Source organism: Dermochelys coriacea, chromosome 1, assembly GCF_009764565.3.
Source record: "Dermochelys coriacea isolate rDerCor1 chromosome 1, rDerCor1.pri.v4, whole genome shotgun sequence".
Taxonomy (NCBI): Eukaryota; Metazoa; Chordata; order Testudines; family Dermochelyidae; genus Dermochelys; species Dermochelys coriacea.
In genome coordinates, this window is record NC_050068.2 from 32,717,746 (window position 1) to 32,736,391 (window position 18,646).

General features: G+C 40.4%; 1 protein-coding gene across 2 annotated transcripts in view; it reads left to right on the forward strand.

Moving 5' to 3' along the window:
• The window catches only part of DYNC2H1 (dynein cytoplasmic 2 heavy chain 1), a 402,215-nt gene that overhangs the window by 10,852 nt on the left and 372,717 nt on the right, over nucleotides 1–18,646 (forward strand). For both annotated transcript variants that reach the window (XM_038380308.2, XM_038380318.2), the window contains exons 11-15: nucleotides 10,504–10,679; nucleotides 12,754–12,949; nucleotides 13,530–13,625; nucleotides 16,000–16,152; nucleotides 16,269–16,367. In XM_038380308.2, coding sequence (XP_038236236.1) covers nucleotides 10,504–10,679; nucleotides 12,754–12,949; nucleotides 13,530–13,625; nucleotides 16,000–16,152; nucleotides 16,269–16,367 — 720 coding nt within the window. The remainder of the gene's footprint in view (nucleotides 1–10,503; nucleotides 10,680–12,753; nucleotides 12,950–13,529; nucleotides 13,626–15,999; nucleotides 16,153–16,268; nucleotides 16,368–18,646) is intronic.

Sequence of the window (18,646 nt, forward strand, 5' to 3'; positions counted from 1 at the left end):
AGTCAGGGTGCTGTACATTAGTGTTTTCTGCTTCACGACTGGGTGGGTTAAAGGTATTTGCTCAGTTATAATTTCCTGCCTTTGATTAGTTTGTATTCACACAATAATATCAAACAATATCTGTGCCTTGCTATCATCACATTTATAATTTCTTATATAACTGGGTTTCTGAGATTAAAGAAATGCTTTAAGGTTTTCAGTGTGTAACATATTTAAGTGCAAAAAGAACAGGAGTACTTGTGACACCTTATAAAGTAAAAAGAAAAGGAGTACTTGTGGCACCTTAGAGACTAACAAATTTATTTGAGCATAAGCTTTCGTGAGCTACAGCTCACTTCATTGGATGCATTTGGTGGAAATTGGGTTAGGGTTAGTCTCTAAGGTGCCACAAGTACTCCTTTTCTTTTTGCGAATACAGACTAACACGGCTTATAGAGTAACAAATTTATTAGAGCATAAGCTTTCGTGGGCTACAGCCCACTTCATCGGATGCACAGAATGGAACATATAGTAAGAAGAGATATATACACATACAGAGAAGGTGGAAGTTGCCATAAAACTGTTAGAGGCTAATTAAGATGAGCTATTATCAGCAGGAGAAAAAAACTTTTGTAGTGATAATCAAGATGGCCCATTTAGACAGTTGAATAAGGAATAGGCAGGTAGAAATAGATTAGTTGAATGGAAAGATTTTTACAGATTCATGCACTAGATTCAAATGTCCTGATGAATTTGACTTTAGAGGAAACATTTCAAGTTTTTAGACATTCTAAAATCGAACTCAGAAGGTAGCATCTGTTGCAACATATGCACCATCGCTTCTTTATACATACACTTATGTTTTTGCCAATGGCATACTTTTGGTTTTTGAGAAAGGCTTACTTACTCTGCTTTCCTTCTAAAAACACCAGAGCCATTTTAGTATTTTAAACTTTTTACTTAAATTGCTGTTTGTGACACAATTATGAGAATAGGCACATTTTTTTTAAACATACATGCCATAAAAAAGTATTTTTAAAAGTGATGGGAAAAAGTGTTCAGACCTTCTGAATATTTCCTTATGCTTTTGGCACTCAGTTGAAATTCATCTTCTCATTTTCTTAAGATCCTGGGAGAAACACTGCTTCCTAATATATTTGACTGTATAATAGATACCTCATTCCAGCTTACTGAGATGAATCTATCAACATAATTATCTTGAGAAATAGAATTTTTACTGATTTACCAAATTCAGATTAACCAAAGCTTTATAATGTCCTCCATGATCGTACTGTAATCTTCTTTGTGCTCCAGGTCCCCCGATCCAGGGCACACTAACTAACAAGGCACCAGCTGGCTTCAAAGAGGCTATGTTCTTTTCTAAGCAAAAAGCACAATAAAGTTGCTAGATAGCTTTTTGGACTATCCAGTTGCTGGCCTGTCTCCCCCAGCCCAAGAAGGACTCATGCTACACCCAGAAATCAATTCAGGTCCTTCTTCAGGGCAGTTTTATTCTTCAAATAAAAAAACTTGCCAAGTACCACAACATTTTTCAAGTGTCTTCTGCATAGTGCCATTCTTGGGACTTTTGCTGATTAGTACAGCAAGATGGCAGAAGCTTCTGGTAGCAGTGCCCGACAGGTGCCCATGCTCCCCCATCCTCCCCGTTTGGTGCTTGAGGGTGTTCTAAGAGCATGAATATATAGGAGCAGTGGTGCCACTGCAGCCTCAGTTCTTTCCAACAGCAGCAGTGAAAGGATGTGAACCATTGGATCTCAAAGATGTATTGATTGATAGTGCCTTCATATTAGTTAGTAGTCTATACTTAGTTTTAGGATAAATTAGGCCAGATTTAGATTACATCATTGTTTTAAGGTATAGTTTTATAGTTCAGTATGGATGATCCCAGTATGAAGAAACATGGCTTCAGGTGGTGCACATTTTCCCATTAGTCCTCTTTGCGTCTGACATACATGTTCAGTGTTTAAAGTGTTTGGGGGAGAACCTTTCCCCAGCATGTTGTGCTACCTGTAATACTTTCACACCTCGGGCCCAGAAGGAAAGACAAAATAGTCTTCAGGCCCAGCTCTTAACTTTTCATGGAAGAGAGGTTCCGGGGCTCAGGTGACTTTTTTACATTCATAACTGATGCAGCAAGCCCAGAGGGGCTATGAACCCTCAAGCCTAGTGGTGCAAGGGCTCAGCCCTGGCAAGCCTTGGCACAAATTAAGCACTGTTTAGGCTCTTTTATTACAGGAGGCTTTGTCTGTCAAGCCTCTGGGATCTGAGAACTCTGAAGGATCTGAAAATAAGGATAGGAGGCTTGAATCAGCTCTGAGTACATCTAGATTCCAGAAAATTGCAAGAATGAATGCTTCCATCTTGGCACTGAGCTCCAGTTCCAGATTGGCAGATATGACTGTTCCTAAGCCTTTGGATCGACTCCAAAATTAATACCCAATTCAGACAGTCATCCTACAGGTCCAAATAATTTATTAGAACTGGCTGCCTCATTTCAGAGGAAACGGAAAGCTAAATTAAATCATACCTGGTAATATGTCAGACTGTTCACATGCGAATCTGAGACCAAAGGATTGTAGATCTGTAGATCCATTCTAGAGATACGAATCCGAAGGAAAGATCATCAGATCTGAACACATCAGTTCAGCAGCATACTTTAACTGTCATAGTACAGATTCACTTGGACTCACATCTACTAACAGATCTGGCTATTTCTCATGGTTCACATGATAAAAGACTGAGATGGGACACCAAACATGGAGATTCTCCAGTCTCTCTTCCACCACCTAAGATCCCAACTTTAAGAAGAGATTTGTCACCATGTTACATGACCCAGATCCCCACAGTGGTCGTTTCACCTGCTGCTTCAGTATTGGATCTGCAATCAGATATAGAGCTGGATTCAACAAGCAAGACTATGATCTGACCATTTTCAGATCAGAATTTCCCTCCATGGCACCCTATGTTCCAAACAAGGCATGTGAGACAGTATTGGGGTAATGGCAGGATTGGCATATACTGCCTTGGGACATATCGGCCAACTCCTACTTACCACTATCACTCCAGGAAGCATGAATCTTCGTAGCCACTACATCTTTCACTGGAACTGATGGATCTGAGGATTGAGGATCTGAGGGGTAAGGATCCGACACTTAGAGAACGTTCCCTAACCTTACCACAGGAGACATTATTTGAGGAGGAGCATCAGACAACATCTTCTCTACAGGAATTTCAACAACCAGATATGGAAAATGTGGATGTAGTTACAGCAATGTCTCCTTCTTAGGACAGCGTTCAGTTTCATAAGCTAGTGGATAGGATGGCATCAACTTTAATATTACATCAGTAGCTTTGAAAGGAGCTACACGTCCAATATTTTGTGTTCTATTGCAAAGAATAAGGTGTCATTGCCTATATTGGAAGGTCTCTGGCAACCAGAAAATCTTCTTGGTCAAATCTATCTTCAAATCCATTCCTCTCACTTTCCTTACATAAGAACAGCCATGCCGAGTCAGATCAAAGGTCCATAAAATCATGGACTCAAAGAATAGTAAGACTGGATGGGATGTTGAGAGGTCTTCAAGTCCAGTCCCCTGCAATCAAGGCAGGACAAAGTGTTATATCTATCCCAGTATCCATCTGGCTCAGTATCCTGTCTTTCGACAATGGCCAATGCCAGGTACTTCAGAGGGAATGAAGAGAACAGGCAATGATCAAGTGATCCATCTGCTGTCCACTGTCTTTTCAGGGACCCTTCTCACAAGAACTTGTTAAGGGTAGAAGCCCAAGCTCTACTGCAAGCAGGGGCTGCAGAAAAAAATTCCTTTAGATTCCAGGCACAAGGGATTTTATTCATGCTATTTTCTAATTCCCTAAGAAGAATGAAGGCCTCAGACCAATTCTAGACCTCCAGAGCTTTAAGCATGTTCATCAGGAAGTTTCAGTTCAGGATGGTGAGTATGGCATTAATTATTCCTTCCCGTCCACTTTTGAATTAGTTTGGTGATCTCAATCTCAAAGATTCATCTTTCAGTAAGAACCTCATATTGAAAATATCCCTGTTTTTCTATTGGTTCAGTACAGAATCCATTTCTAGTACAGAGTCCTACTGTGTGGCCTTTCAGCCACACCCAATGTCTTTACCAAATGCATGGCTCTGTAGCAGCATATCTGAGAAGAAGGCAATTTTTATATTTCTGTATGGCGACAATTGGCTTCTGAAGGCTTTCTCAAAAGAAAAATTACAGAAAGCCATTTTGGTCATTCATTCTTTATTTGTAACCTCTGGTCTTCTCGTGAACAAAAATGTCTCTTCTCACTCTCACAGAAGATTCCATTCGTTGGTGTGATTCTTAACTCCATAAAAGGAAGAGGTTTTAAAAATTAAAAACTACCATATGCTTCAATATCCCTGACAAAAGGTATCAGAGTAGCAGCCATGTTATTCGCAAAAAGAAAAGGAGTACTTGTGGCACTTTAGAGACTAACAAATTTATTTAAGCATAAAAGCTTTCGTGAGCTACAACTCACTTCATCGGATGCATTCAGGTAGTTTATCTCATGGCATCCATGACCTATATGATTCCATATGCCAGGCTCTGAATGAGACCTCTTCAGCACTAATTACTAAGGAATTTCAGACCCATTATGAACAGTGTGCAAAAAGTACTCACTGTTCTGAAGAAGGTTTTTCTCTCTCTAACATGGTGGCTGGAACCTCAAAATGTCCTCAAGGGAGTTTTGTTCAACCCACCTTCTCCATTTTTAATAATACCTACAAGGTGGGGAGCGCATCTTTGCAATTTGTACATTCAAGGCCTTTGGAACGACAAAGAATCTCTGTTGCACATAAATGTATTCAAAACGGAGGGCAGTCCGACTCAGAGTATTTCTCTCACTGTTGTCGAATGCGGTAATTCAAGTGGCCACAGACAACTTGGTAGTAGTATATTATGTGAAAAAGCAAGGAGGAACTCCTGTTGTCTCAAGTTTGCAAAGAGAGAATTCAGCTTCGAGATTGGTGTATCCAGCATAATATATACCCTGTTGCTCTACATGTAGTGGGTCAATATAATGTGATTGCAGATTGACTGAGCAGAGATTCTTTGCAGATGCAAGAATGGACTCCAAAAGATTTGGGGATTCAGGATATTTTCAGTCTTTGGGATTTCCAAACATAGACCTATTTGCAACTAGATTCCATACAAAATGTCCCCATTTCTGCTCAAGAGCAGGCTCAAACAGACTTCATTGACAGATGCATTTCTCCTAGATTGTGGAGAGGTTTTGATGAATGCATTTCTTCCCATTTCCCCTCATTCCCAGAGTCCTAAAGAAAAGAAGACAAGGTTCAAATAGGGTGATTCTTATTGATCCAGTGTGGCCGAGATAATGGTACACTGAGTTACTCTGTTTATCCAAGGGGAATCACAAAATTCTCCTGTTATCAATGGATTTGCTACCCTAGCAATGGGGGAGGGTCTTCCATCTGTTACCCCAAGAACAGACTCAGGGGTCCCAGAGTAGCCCTTCTGTTGCTTACTTCTGCATACCCCAAATGTTAACCTATTATTCTGTTCCTGCAGGGTGAAAGGAGGGGGCCTGTCCTAGTGAAATTTCCAGGGTTTACCAGAGATCTCCCTATGCTCTTCAGGAAACTTTTCAGAACAGACTATATCTGCTCTCCCTTGGGAGGACATGGATACAGCCTTCCACTCTAAGGATTGACACCCAGGCAATACTTTTCCAAAACAAAGTGTTTTCTTTATTTAGTGTAACCATTCTTTCCTAATACAATTAATCTAAACCTGAATTAAAACATAAATACCTTAGTACAGGTATACAAGTTAAAGTGCCCAATACTGTAATGTAATACAGTTGGAATGGCTTAAGTGATTATGTTCTGCACATGGTGATCAGTCATATGCAGGACACAGAAAACAATCTTAATAAATTCTAAACTTTATACATAGTAACAAACATACAAAGACAGACATCCAACTTTATTATCCCAAGCATACACATTAATTAACCCTTTTTTTATTCTGTATCCTATACTATGATTGGCCTGTTCACTTTCCACCGGCTTCTGTCTCCCTCTGTTCTGTCAGGGTCTTTCTGCTGTGACTCAGCAACACCACTGCTGCCGCCACCCTGCAGTTGCTTCTTCCTTGCTGTTCTTTGCTCTTTTTAGGTTTCTGTGATCTTCTCCTTCTCCTGTTCCAACCTTTGCCTGCCTGCTCTCTGCCGTATATACAGTTTTTGGCCTGTTCTGATTAGCTTATTTTTCAATTCTATCATTCCCATATCTATTCTCCAGTCACCTTCAGACCCTCTCTGATTGGTCCATATTTATAGACCAATCATAACTGCTAAATTTATGGTGACCCTCCCATGTTTTTGGACTGAGTATGTCTGACTGACCCCTCCCTGCAGTTTTGGAATGACCTTTACCTAATCTCAGTCCATATTTGCCCAGCAACACACCAGCCATAGGTTAAACCAGTGGTTCTCAACCCATATATGTGGGCTGCATCCAATACTACTTGTATGGCCCTGAGGATGTCACATGGGCCACAGCTGTGTGCTGACTGGGCCATGGGTTGAGAACCACTGGGTTAAACGGCTCAGAACTGCCATCTCACTGTCCTTGGCTTTGTGCCAACATTGATGGCCCACTTAAATTACCAGCCTTTTAAACTATAAATCACATTATTTCTTTAATATATACTTATTTGTTATCTTATGGATCTTAATATTAAGGTCTACTGCAGCCACCCTATTTCTTAGCAATTTAATTAATTTCATGTAGGCTTTTCCCCTTTTTTCAGTTAATAGCGGCAAAGCAGTGTTTTCAGTGCTGTGCTTGGAAACAAAATAGAGCAGCTCAAAATCCTGTGTATCACATCCAGATTACTGGTTGTTACATTTGACAGCATAAGCGATAGGCCTTTGACAGAGTAAGAAAGATCATGCTTGGTTGAGATGCCTAGAGTTTTAATTAATTCCAGAAAGCCATCTACTACAAAACATGAGTTAAAGTGGAAAAGATTTGTTTTATGGACAACTGGAAAAGGTGCTGACCCAGTTCCAGCTCCAGTGCAACTTATTCTGGAATATCTGTTACACTTAAAAATAAATGGGTTGTCTCTGCCCTCCATTAAGGGTTCATTTAGCAGCAATAGCAGCATACCATTATCACGTAATTGTCAAATCTGTTTTTCGTATATGCTGGTTAAGAACTTTTTGAAACGATATTGAACCTGTGTCCCCCTGTGTGAGACCCTGTCCCTCCATGGAACCGGAATTGGTTTTGATTCAACTTGTCACAACCATTTGAACCTATAATGTGCTGCTCTTTGTTCCATTTATTTGTGAAGATGTCCTTTATAATAGCACTTACTTCAGCCAGAAGAATTAGTGAATTACATGCATTGGTGATAGATCACCCTTTTAGTACTTTTTGTAAGGACAAGATGGTTGGGACGTGTTCCCCTTAGTGCAACCTGTAACTGGGATACCGTTGAGACCTCTGGCTTCCCAACCTGGCCTCCCTTTCACACTGTGATGTTGTAACAAGCTGCAAAGCTCACCAGGTACTTCACTTACACAGACATTCACAGGCAGGGGCACACCCAGCCAAGTTATTTGAGTGCTTCTCATGAAGCAGCAACAGAGAGGCTCCAACCAATTTTCTCCAGCTCAGGACTCCAGAGGTGTGCTACTGTCCTACTTTGAGAAGTCTGAGAATTGTAAGTTTGTAACCCAGTCTGCCCCTCTGTCAATGTGGAGAAGACATGCACCAGCTTTGTTCCTGAGCTGAGGTTTCCCAAGCACTTCAAGCAAGATATACTGTTTTAGGTAAAATATAGAACAGGTTTATTTACTACAGAAAGATAGATTTTATGTGGTTATGAGTGGTAGGCATAAAAGAACAGAGATGGTCACGAAAGAAAATATGGAATATAGATTGGATGCATATTTTTAAACTAAACAGGATTTGAATCAGGCACTGTTCTCACCCTACTGGATGTTACAGTCCTTAGTGCACAGACTTCCCTCCTGAAGTCTGGAAAAAATTTCTCAGATGATCTTAGTCTTCTTGGCATCCCGGTTGTTTCCAATGTAGGTGGTTAGAGGAGAAAGGCCCCTGTCTGCTTCAACTGTCCTTTATTTTATACCCTTTGCCGATGTGCCTGGCAGACATTAGCCTAAGCATGAGTCATAAGCTGAGTCACAGTGAAAGATCAGTTCCCTTTGTGTGGTGCTTGCATAGCTGAGTCACACAGTTGATTAATGTATGGTCAACACCCCACCTGGGCAGGGATCTTTTGCATGCCACTAGCAAACTTACAGCATATTTCAGTAAAAACCATACAGCAAAATCTCATAACTTTATACACACTAATGATATGCATATTGAGACAGAACAACCAATTTCAACAGATCATGACCTTTCATATGATACCTTACACGGCATGCTTTGTATGAAATATCACAGCCATATATGAATAATGAATATGCAGGTTACAGGGTGTCATTATGAGGTACAGTGTATCACAGTGTTTCTTAGACCACACCCTAAATTTTTTCTTAAAATTGTTTCTGAGATTCATGTAAATCAAACTATTAATATACTGGTGTTCTTTCCAAAGCCTCATTCATCTGAAAGGGAGGACAGGTTACAATTGTTGGATGTCAAGACAGTACTATCATACTACTTAGATAAAACAAGGAGTTTTAAGTCTTCTAAGTTATTTGTTTCATATGCTGGTAAATCAAAGGGAAAGACATTTCATCTCAGTTCCTGTCTAGGTGGGTTAGACAGTGCATTGAAGAGTATTATAGACTGAGGGGCTTCTCTTTCCATTCCTACTCCTCTTAGAGTTCATTCTACTAGGGCAGTAACAATAGCTACAGCTTTTATAAACACATTCCCTTGAGATATGCAAAGCTGCTACGTAGATTACTATTCACTTTTGTGAAGCCTTGCACTTTGGATATGGCATCCAAGTTGGATGCCCAGTTTGGTAGAGTGTTACTCCAATCCTTGTTTAATTAGAACTCTGCACCCTTCCATCCAGGTTACTGCACTGCTTGCCAAACTACCCCAAAAGTGGGAATATGTAGAGAATACTCAAAGCAGAAATGAAGGTTACCTGTTTGTAACCAGAGTTCTTTGAGATGGACTCTGCATATTCATACCCCCTCCATCTTCTCCATTCCTCCAGAGTCCATATTAAAATATCAGTGGTTTTCCGCTTTAACGATGGAAGAAACTGAGGTGGTAATGGTGCCACACCCCCTTTATACTGATATGCTCAAAATACACTTGAGCACTAGGCAGAAGGGTGGGGAAGCATGGTCACCTAGTGGTCACTGCTACTAATTTCTACCGTCCTGCTGCAAGGGTTGGTGCAGGTCCCCAGAGAGTGAATATGCAGAGTTAACTTGAAGAACTCTGTTACAAGTAAGTTACCTTCATTTATTTCCCTGACCAAAACAAGCTGCAGAGGCCCAAAGGCCTTTCCCCTTGTGTCTCATTCCGCCTGTTCTAGGACCAGCCCCAGGAACCAAATTCCTTCCTGAAGCTCCCCTCCAACTAAGCCATCTCAGTTCTTTATAGGAATCGCCCACCCCTTCCTAGCTGGATCTGATAATCAAATAGGGGTAGATCACCATGTTACACCAATATTAAAGGGCTTGTACTAACCTTCCTTACAGTCCACCATCTGCACCTCTTCACTGTACTCTGTGCTTGGGCCTGTAGTGCAAATTTCAAAGCCTACTGGCAGGTTCCCTTGATTTTGACAAAATCCTGTTCCTTAAGATTTTGAGTGTTTATTGAGGTCTTTAGGTAACTGCAGCTGTATTCTTTTTTAAAATTTGTAAATGGAAATTTTCTATGTAGTGTTGGCAAAAAGAAAAGGAGTACGTGTGGCACTTAGAGACTAACAAATTTATTTGAGCATAAGCTTTCATGAGCTACAGCTCACTTCATTGGATGCATTCACCGATGAAGTGAGCTGTTGCTCATGAAAGCTTATACTCAAATAAATTTTTTAGTCTCTAAGGTGCCACAAGTACTCCTTTTCTTTTTGCGAATACAGACTAACACGGCTGCTACTCTGAAATATGTAGTGTTGATATCTTTTAATGTTTGTTTTTTAATGGTCAGTGTTTGGAGATTATACTAGAGTAAGTGACTTCAGTATGTTCATGTTAGATTCAAAAAGAACTAGTGTAAAGGGTGAAAAGGACCTGTGGTTAGGGACTGTGACATACAATATCTGGCTCTTAAAGAGAGAACACAAATGTTCCTTGAAAATCACGTGCTTTACCAAAAGATCCCTTTTTTGGAGAGTTCCTTTTATAACAATTGGTCTTTAGATGTTTTGTGTTTTGCAAATAATGATCTTTGTACTTATTATCATGTGTCTAAAATAAAAATACAATCCAAAAGTTATGCCCCTTTCATCTTTGACAAATGGGATTGTGTTTAAGGTGGATGACGCCATCAAGATTGCAGAGGCTCTTCTTTTTGACTTGTCTGGATTTCAAACGTTCCGTCAAAATGCAGATGATCTTTTAGAACAGTTTAAGGTTTACGAACAAGAACAATTCGATGGTTGGTCCAGGGACATTCAGTCAGGTTTGTCGAATCCCCGGTCAGGACTTTGGTAAGTATAAAATATTGTATGCAGTAAGAACTAATACCAAAGTCTGTATTACAGTGTAATCTAAAAAGAGCTGATGAAGACCTATACAGTGATGCTCTGGTGTAGAAGAGAGAATAAATAAGAGAAATAAAATAAGGCAGTTCACAGCCACTTCAATGTTGTGGATTGTATCAGACTTGGTTGGTAAAGCAAAATGAAATATGTTTGGGAACATTTTTATTATTATTTTTATTTGTTATTTGTGTTACAGTAGTTCTTAGAGACTGAATGAGATTGGAGTCCCATTGTGCTAGCTGTTAGACAAATATAGGATAACAGGTAGTCAGTGTCCCTTATAGCTCACAGTCTAGATAGACAAGGCAGACAGAAGATGAATTGAGGAAAGCCGTTAAAATACTCATTCATGAGATTATCTTTAAAATCATGAGATTTAAAAAAAATGTTGGGGTATCCAGTTCTTTTTATTTACCTTCTTTTTTTTGAACCCTTAAGACACACTTGGGTTACTCTTTCAAGCTTTCCTCTGCAAACATGAGGGCTACCAACTTAATTTAAAAAAAAAATAAAGATGAAATTCTTGCATACCGGTATTCACATGAGAGTTGGCAACAGTGAAGAGTTACAACAAAGAAGCCAGATAAATAGTGTGATGCCTGGCAAGGTTTTGCTTTTTGTTAGGCTTTTTTTAAAATGGGTTTGTTGAGAGAGGATTAGCTAAATTGAAAACGAGAGAGGAGGCATTGAAGAGAGGGAGGCAAGGGTAATGAGGCAGAGGAAAGAGGGTGAGAAAAGGAGGAAGGGGAGCATGGAGGGCAGAAGGAATAAAGCTGAAGAGAAATGACTGAGGAGCGCTGGGAGAGGGTTGATACAAACAGCCAGTTAGCACAGGAGTGAGATTGTCCAGTGCAAAAACTGAAGATAGTCTGATGCCATTATTAGTGTCTGACCGTATGCTGCAAATGCTTCTGCTAGCTTGAGTCTCCTGCCCTTGGGCTGGCTCTCATAGAGTAATAGACCTTAAGGCCCTCTCCATTCCATGAGCAAAAATGACTGAGGAACTCTGCAAAAAAGAAAAGGAGTACTTGTAGCACCTTAGAGACTAACAAATTTATTTGAGCATAAGCTTTCGTGAGCTACAGCTCACTTCATCGGATGCATTCGATGGAAAATACAGTGGGGAGATTTATATACACACACAGAGAACATGAAACAATGGGTTTTATCATACACACTGTAAGGAGAGTGATCACTTAAGATAAGCTGTTACCAGCAGGAAGGAGGGGGGGGGAAGGAGGAAAACCTTTTGTGGCGATAATCAAGGTGGGCCATTTCCAGCCGTTAACAAGAACATCTGAGGAACAGTGGGGGGTGGGGTGGGGGGAGAAATAACATGGGGAAATACTTCTACTTTATTTAATGACTCATCCACTCCCAGTCTCTATTCAAGCCTAAGTTAATTGTATCCAGTTTGCAAATTAATTCCAATTGAGCAGTCTCTCGTTGGAGTCTGTTTTTGAAGTTTTTTTGTTGAAGGAACTCTGGTGTCCCCAAAGGTGGAGAGGTCTCTTTGCATAGTTCTTGGGGTAGGGGATTTGTGGCTCATCTTTTCTTCCCCCACCAGTATTGCTGTGTCTGATGCAAATGTTTCTGTATCTGCTGGTGGTCTGAGTTTCTAATCCTCAAATTGGTTCTGTCCTGGAGTTTCTTTCTTCCTCCACCTCACATGGCTGAGTGTCACGTGAGCCCTGTCAGATTCAGACTGGAAGTCCCCTTGCATGGTTGTGAATCCAAAGAGTGCTCAGAGTAGCCCTGGGTGGGAACTAAAGAAACAATGTGCCTGACAAACTTCTGAGTAAAAACAAAGGTTAAAATGAAATTCTGTTATGTCTTGTTCTTGTTGCTAATCTTCAGAGGTTTTGGATAGTAATAGAGGTTACTGGATTAACATATAGAATCATAGAATGAACAACTTCAAAATAAAAAATAGTCAGAAAAAAGTAAATGTTATCCAGCATTTTGGAAAGGATCCTGGACAAATTATACTTGGTAAATTTTAATATTAATTTTGGTTTAGCATGCAAGCTAGTAGTCGTATTATGGAGCTGGATCATTGTGATGGAGAATTAAAAATACATTATTCAGATCGTTTGGTGACTCTCCTAAGAGAAGTACGTCAATTATCTGCACTTGGCTTTGTTATTCCTGCTAAAATACAACAAGTTGCAAACACTGCACAAAAATTCTGCAAGCAAGCAGTTATCCTCAAGCAGGTATGAGATAATAAACCATAACCACTATCTGTACTGATCTTTATGCATTAATGGTAGAGTATTTCCAGACCATTATATTGTCATTTGATTATCAGGCTAATAAGCTTTCTGCTATAACCCTTTATCTTTATTAAAGCTACAGTGTTTCTTGAACAATTTAAAAACATTGAATGATGATAATATTGGAAATAAATTTAATCCTAAAAACTGAACAAAAATAAAGAAATAGACACACATAAATGTTTAGTGTAGTATTAAAAATTAACCTGTTTTTGAAATTGATTATGAGACATTATAATAAAGAGAGCCATTAGCAATTTTCCACTTAAGGTAAATATAGCCTCTTTAGGTACAAACTTATAATTGCTAGGGCCAGCTACTAAAGGGAGACATGATCACATGCTCTAAAAGGCGTGCTATATATACTTGTTAAATATCTTATTAAAAATCATATTGATAAAGTGTAAGTCTTGAAAATATTGGAATTGGGCAATACTTTCAGGAATATATTATAAGTATTGAAAACTATTGGCATATAAATGGAAATATGCTGCTTATAGTAAATCCCGTTGTGTTATAGGTGGCACATTTTTACAATTCAATTGATCAACAAATGATTCAGAGTCAGAAGCCAATGATGTTACAGTCTGCCTTAGCATTTGAACAGATAATTAAGGTAAAGGAATCCTTCTTTGTTGCTTTAAACTTTGGCATTGTATTTCATGTGCCGTTATCTTTTTGTGATTATTTATTAGCCTATTGATTTTATAACTGCAGCTTTTAGTGACCAAGAACGTCTCTTTCATCTGCACTTAGCTAGACAATTATGACCATTTCTTTCAGATACGGTTCTTTCCACAGTTACTTATGCTTTTTTTATCTCCATATTTGATTATTATAATGTGCTTTTTATCCTTAAAGACCAGTTGGAAGCTACAGATGGGGCAGAATGTGGCTGTGTGCTTCAGTAATGGTGGTGATATGAAAAAATATTACAACAGTTCTCAGAAATTTGCACTGGTTTCCTATTTACTTTCAGGTGCAATTCAAGAACTGTAAAGCACTATATGATTTGGGTCCTGGTTTTCCAAGAGGCTCTCTATTTATCACTATGACTATTGAGGTCAACTGAGGACAGGCCTCAGCTTTGAACATTTTGGGGCTGGAGGCAGATTACTGTTCTTGAAGGCCTATGAGTGCTCTTCCTGTAAGCTCAAAATAGCTTGAATTTGTTGCCCTTTAGGGCATTTTGTAAGGTCCACATAGTTACCGAGGCCTTTGCTTGGTGTGTATGTGTGTGGTGGGGAGGCTTGCAGGTGACGCCTATAAGGACCAACTTGGGGTAAAAGTGTAATTTGTTATATCTTGACAAATCATGTATATTATTTTATTTTAATTTAATTTTTAATTTTAATTTATTATTTTTAATTTTCTGCAACCCCTTTCTTTAACAGTTTTTGTCTATATAGTACATATGATATATATGTTGTTTATTCTTGAAATGAAATTAATTAAAAGGAATAGTTTAGCTCTTATGTCTCTAAAAACGTAGATCATCAAAAAATGTGGCTTTTGGAATTCTCTCCCTCTTTAGGTTTATGATTTCTGAGACTATTTTGGACTGTTTGAAAATAAACAGCTTATAATTTTAGATGAAAAATTAAAAATTCTCTATATGCAAAAAGGTGTTGGTTTACAGTCATTTAAGAAGAAGCTCACCATTTTTTAAAGGAAGTACTAGAACCTTATTTTAAGGAGTTTGAAATATAGATTTTTAGAAAGTGTCCAAATTGGTGACATTAATGTATGTTTTTCTTTTCTTCCTTCTCATTCCCTACTTTAAAGGGATGTTATCACTTTAAAACTTTACCCTATTGTCTGAATTTATTTAACATAGCATTGGTACAGATAACTCTTGAGATTACTATAAGAGAAAGACTGAAGAATGTTTTCCTCTATTTTTGCTGTTTATTTACTTTATTCATTGACAAACATTCTGTACATCATGAGTTTCATTGTTTCCTGGGTATAGTCTGGTATGATCCACTGTTCTGCTTGGGCCCCTTTATGCTGTGTAAAGGGCATGAATGCTGCAAAGAGGCTCTAAGAGCCCCATATCTAATTAAAGAAGGTTACCCAGTGCAAGCACTGTTGAAGGCAGCTGGAACAGGGCCTCCAGAGAACTTCTCACAAGCCCTGGCATAGCTGGGGACTGGAGGGACATGTTGGGGTGGGGTCACAGCATGCAGTGCTGCGGAGATTGGGAGGCCACTGTGGCTCATAGAGCAGTCTGGGGAGGCTGCTATAACTTAGACAGTCTTGCAGGACTAACAGTAGGTTGCAGTGGAGTCTCTCCAACTCCCAGAATGGCCCAGGATTGGAGGGCATAAAGATGGCTTAAAGCCATTATGGCCCCCCTCTCCCTGGGCTGCAGATCATGTGCTGCATCTCTTAAGTCAGGAATGTATTCAAAATCTCACACAAGCATAGCCCTTCTTCTGTAATTTTTAAAATATAACCTTAGCAAGATATGTTCCAACAAACAAGGAAAAATACAAAAATGTCTATGTCATCCACATAAACTGCAAGTCAGATCGTATGACAATAGAAGTTTTTACAATGTACTTTTAAACAGTTACTACTTCCATGGAGAATGTGTAAATTTGGAGAAGTAACTAGTTGTGGATCAGTTCATGGTTCACTTTGAGCAAAGATGCAAGGGAGTAGAGGGGATATGTGGCATACTTGTGCCGTCCCAGGCTGTGCATAGTGGCTAGGCATCTCTGTCAGGCTGGAGGGGAATGGGTAGAGCTTTGATTCCTCCCCCTTAACCCAGTCACTGATTTAGTTACACTGATGTGTTACAGAGCATATGCTGCGACAATATACTCCTTCCTGGAGCTGTAGGGAGACCGTGAGAAAGATTGACTCAAAGTCACAATCTCCTTCTGAAGCTGTCCCTTACTGTGGCCTAGATTGCAAACTGATGATTTAGCTCTATATTTATCTTTCAACCTTGCAACATTTGCTTTTTTATTTTTTCCCCCAAGCATTCGAAAGCTGGCTCTCGGGGAAAGACACAAATAACATGGGATAACCCTAAAGAATTAGAAGCATATATTCAAAAACTACAAGCTGCTGCTGAACGGCTTTCCACTGAAAACAGAAAACTAAGAAAGTGGCATACTAACTTCATTGAAAAGGTATGTTTTAATAATGAAACTGAAATAACCTTTTCTGGACCATACTTTCTTCCATTTTCATTGATGACAAATTAATAGTACAATATTTAGCACATTCTAAATTCTTTTTTCTATAGGTTGTAGTTCTCATGAATATTGATCTTCTGCGGCAGCAGCAGCGTTGGAAAGATGGACTACAGGAACTTAGATCTGGTTTCGCCAGCCTTGAGTCACAGGCATGATTTAATTATTGTATTGTAGGCTATGAAGTAATTTCAAATGGAATTTTCAGTAACAAAGAAGAATTAATAATAAAAATGCAAAGGTGAACTACAAAGCTTTTGTTCCAAAACCCTAAGATCCCAAGGCAGCAAAGGATATATGTGTAGACTTTAAATTTAGACATGCATTTATTTTTTAAATCAGTGGTCTCCAATCTTTTTACACCTAAGATCACTTTTTGAATTTAAGGGTAATCCAGAATTTACCCCGCCCCTTCCCTGAGGCCCCAGCCCTTCCCTAAAGCCCCGCCCCACTCTCTCCATCTCCCCCTCTCTCTGTCACTGTCTCTCCCCCACCCTCACTCACTTTCACCGGGCTGGGGTAAGGGGTTGGGGTTTGGGAGGGGGTGTGGGCTCTGGGCTCGGGCTGAGGGGTTCACAGTGTGGAAGGGGACTCTGGGCTGAGCCTGGGGCGGGTGCTGAGGTGCAGGAGGGGGTGAGGGGTGCAGGAGGTGGTTCAGGGTGCTGGCGCTGGGAGGGGGGTCAGGGCTGGAGATTGGGGTGCAGGAGACAGTATGGGTGCTGGCTCCTGGAGGTGCTCAGTGCTGGAGTGCAAGAGAGGGTTGAGAGTGCAGGAGGGGGTTTGGGGTGCTGGCTCTGGGAGGATCTCAGGGCTGGGGCTTGGGGTATGGCCTTCTGCCGGGCTGCATGGACCTCCAGCGGCTCCCGGTCAGCGGTGCAGTGTGGCTGCCACTGAGGCAGGCTCCCTGCCTACCTTGGCCCCACACGGCTCCTGAAAAGCTGCAACATGTCCCTTGTGGCCCTGGGGTGAGGGTGGTGGCACCTGGCTCGGCGCACTGCCCCTGTCTCCAAGCAATGCCTCTGCAGCTCCCATTGGCCAGAGCTCCCCATCTCTGGCCAATAGGAGCTGCGGGGGGTGGTGCTTACAGGTACGAACAGTGTGCGTAGGGAGACCCCTGCCTCCGCCCACCCGTGGAGCTGCACTGGCCGCTTCTGGGAGCGGTGTGGGGCCAGGGCAAGCCAGGAGCCTATCTTAGTGGCAGCCCCACTGTGCAGATGGAGATTGTGATCGACCAGTTGGTGTCCACTGTTTTAAATAATGATGAGGGGTTTTTTTTCTTTCCTTACCTGCCAAGTCCTAATTACACAGTATCATATTTTAACAATAAGAGTTGGTGACACTGCTACTACATAAGCCACAGCAAGGAATGCTCTTCTTTTGAGATTCCATTTAAGTCAATGGGAGTTTTTCTATTGACATCAGATTTGAGGACTTCAATAGCTCAGACATAGGTGAGAGGTTTTTCGCAGGAGGGAAAGGGTGAGATTCTGTGGCCTGCGTTGTGCAGGAGGTCAGACTAGATGATCCTAATGGTCCCTTCTGACCTTAATATCTATGAATCTATGAATCAGCAGTTATGGGATTATATTCTTAAATGGTTGTGATATCCTTAGCAAACCTGGAATACTATAGTCAGGTGTTTGCAGGTAGGCAAAGGAAATATTCAGCTTGCAATGTCTGTTACCAACTCCTGAATTGCACAGTATGAATAATGAATAAACCCGCAGTTCTCAAACTTCATTGCACCGCGATCCTCCGTCTGACAACAAACATTATTACATGACCCCAGGCGAGGGAGGGGGTGTGTGGAGCCAGAGCCCTGCTGTCCTGCGCTGAAGCCCTTGGACTTTGGCTTCAGCTTGGGGTGATAGGGCTCAGGCTTCAAACCCAGACCCCAGCAAGTCTAATGCTGGCTCCGGTGACCCCATTAAAATTGGGTTGCAACCCACTTTGGGCCCGATCCACAGTTTGAGAACCACTGAAATAAACTAAGCACATTTTTGATTCTTCACATATTCTGCTAGTACTTTTGTTTTCTAACTGTTTTTTATAAATTCAATTTTTAAAGCTTTGCAACATTACCTTGAAGTCAATATTTTTTTAAAAAGTTTAATTTCACTATTCTTGTAAAAGCTGTTTGTGTGCTGTTTTGTAATATTTAGGGAAATGAACTAAAAGAAAAACATTTTTCTGCTGAACAGCTTTTTTCCTCCGCAAATGGGTAATGCCTGTCACCTGTGGAATTCAGAGGTAGTCAAGTGTTGTTGATGGAGGCTCCAGAATTAAGGCCATCTTTCAACTCAGCTCACCGGAATTTTTTCCCCTAGTGGTGGAACAAGTTGGTGGTTTGTTTTTTTTTTGATCACTTGGATCTATAATTTTATTTTTTATTCATTTCTATGTAGAAGCATTTGAAAAGATGGAACGAGAG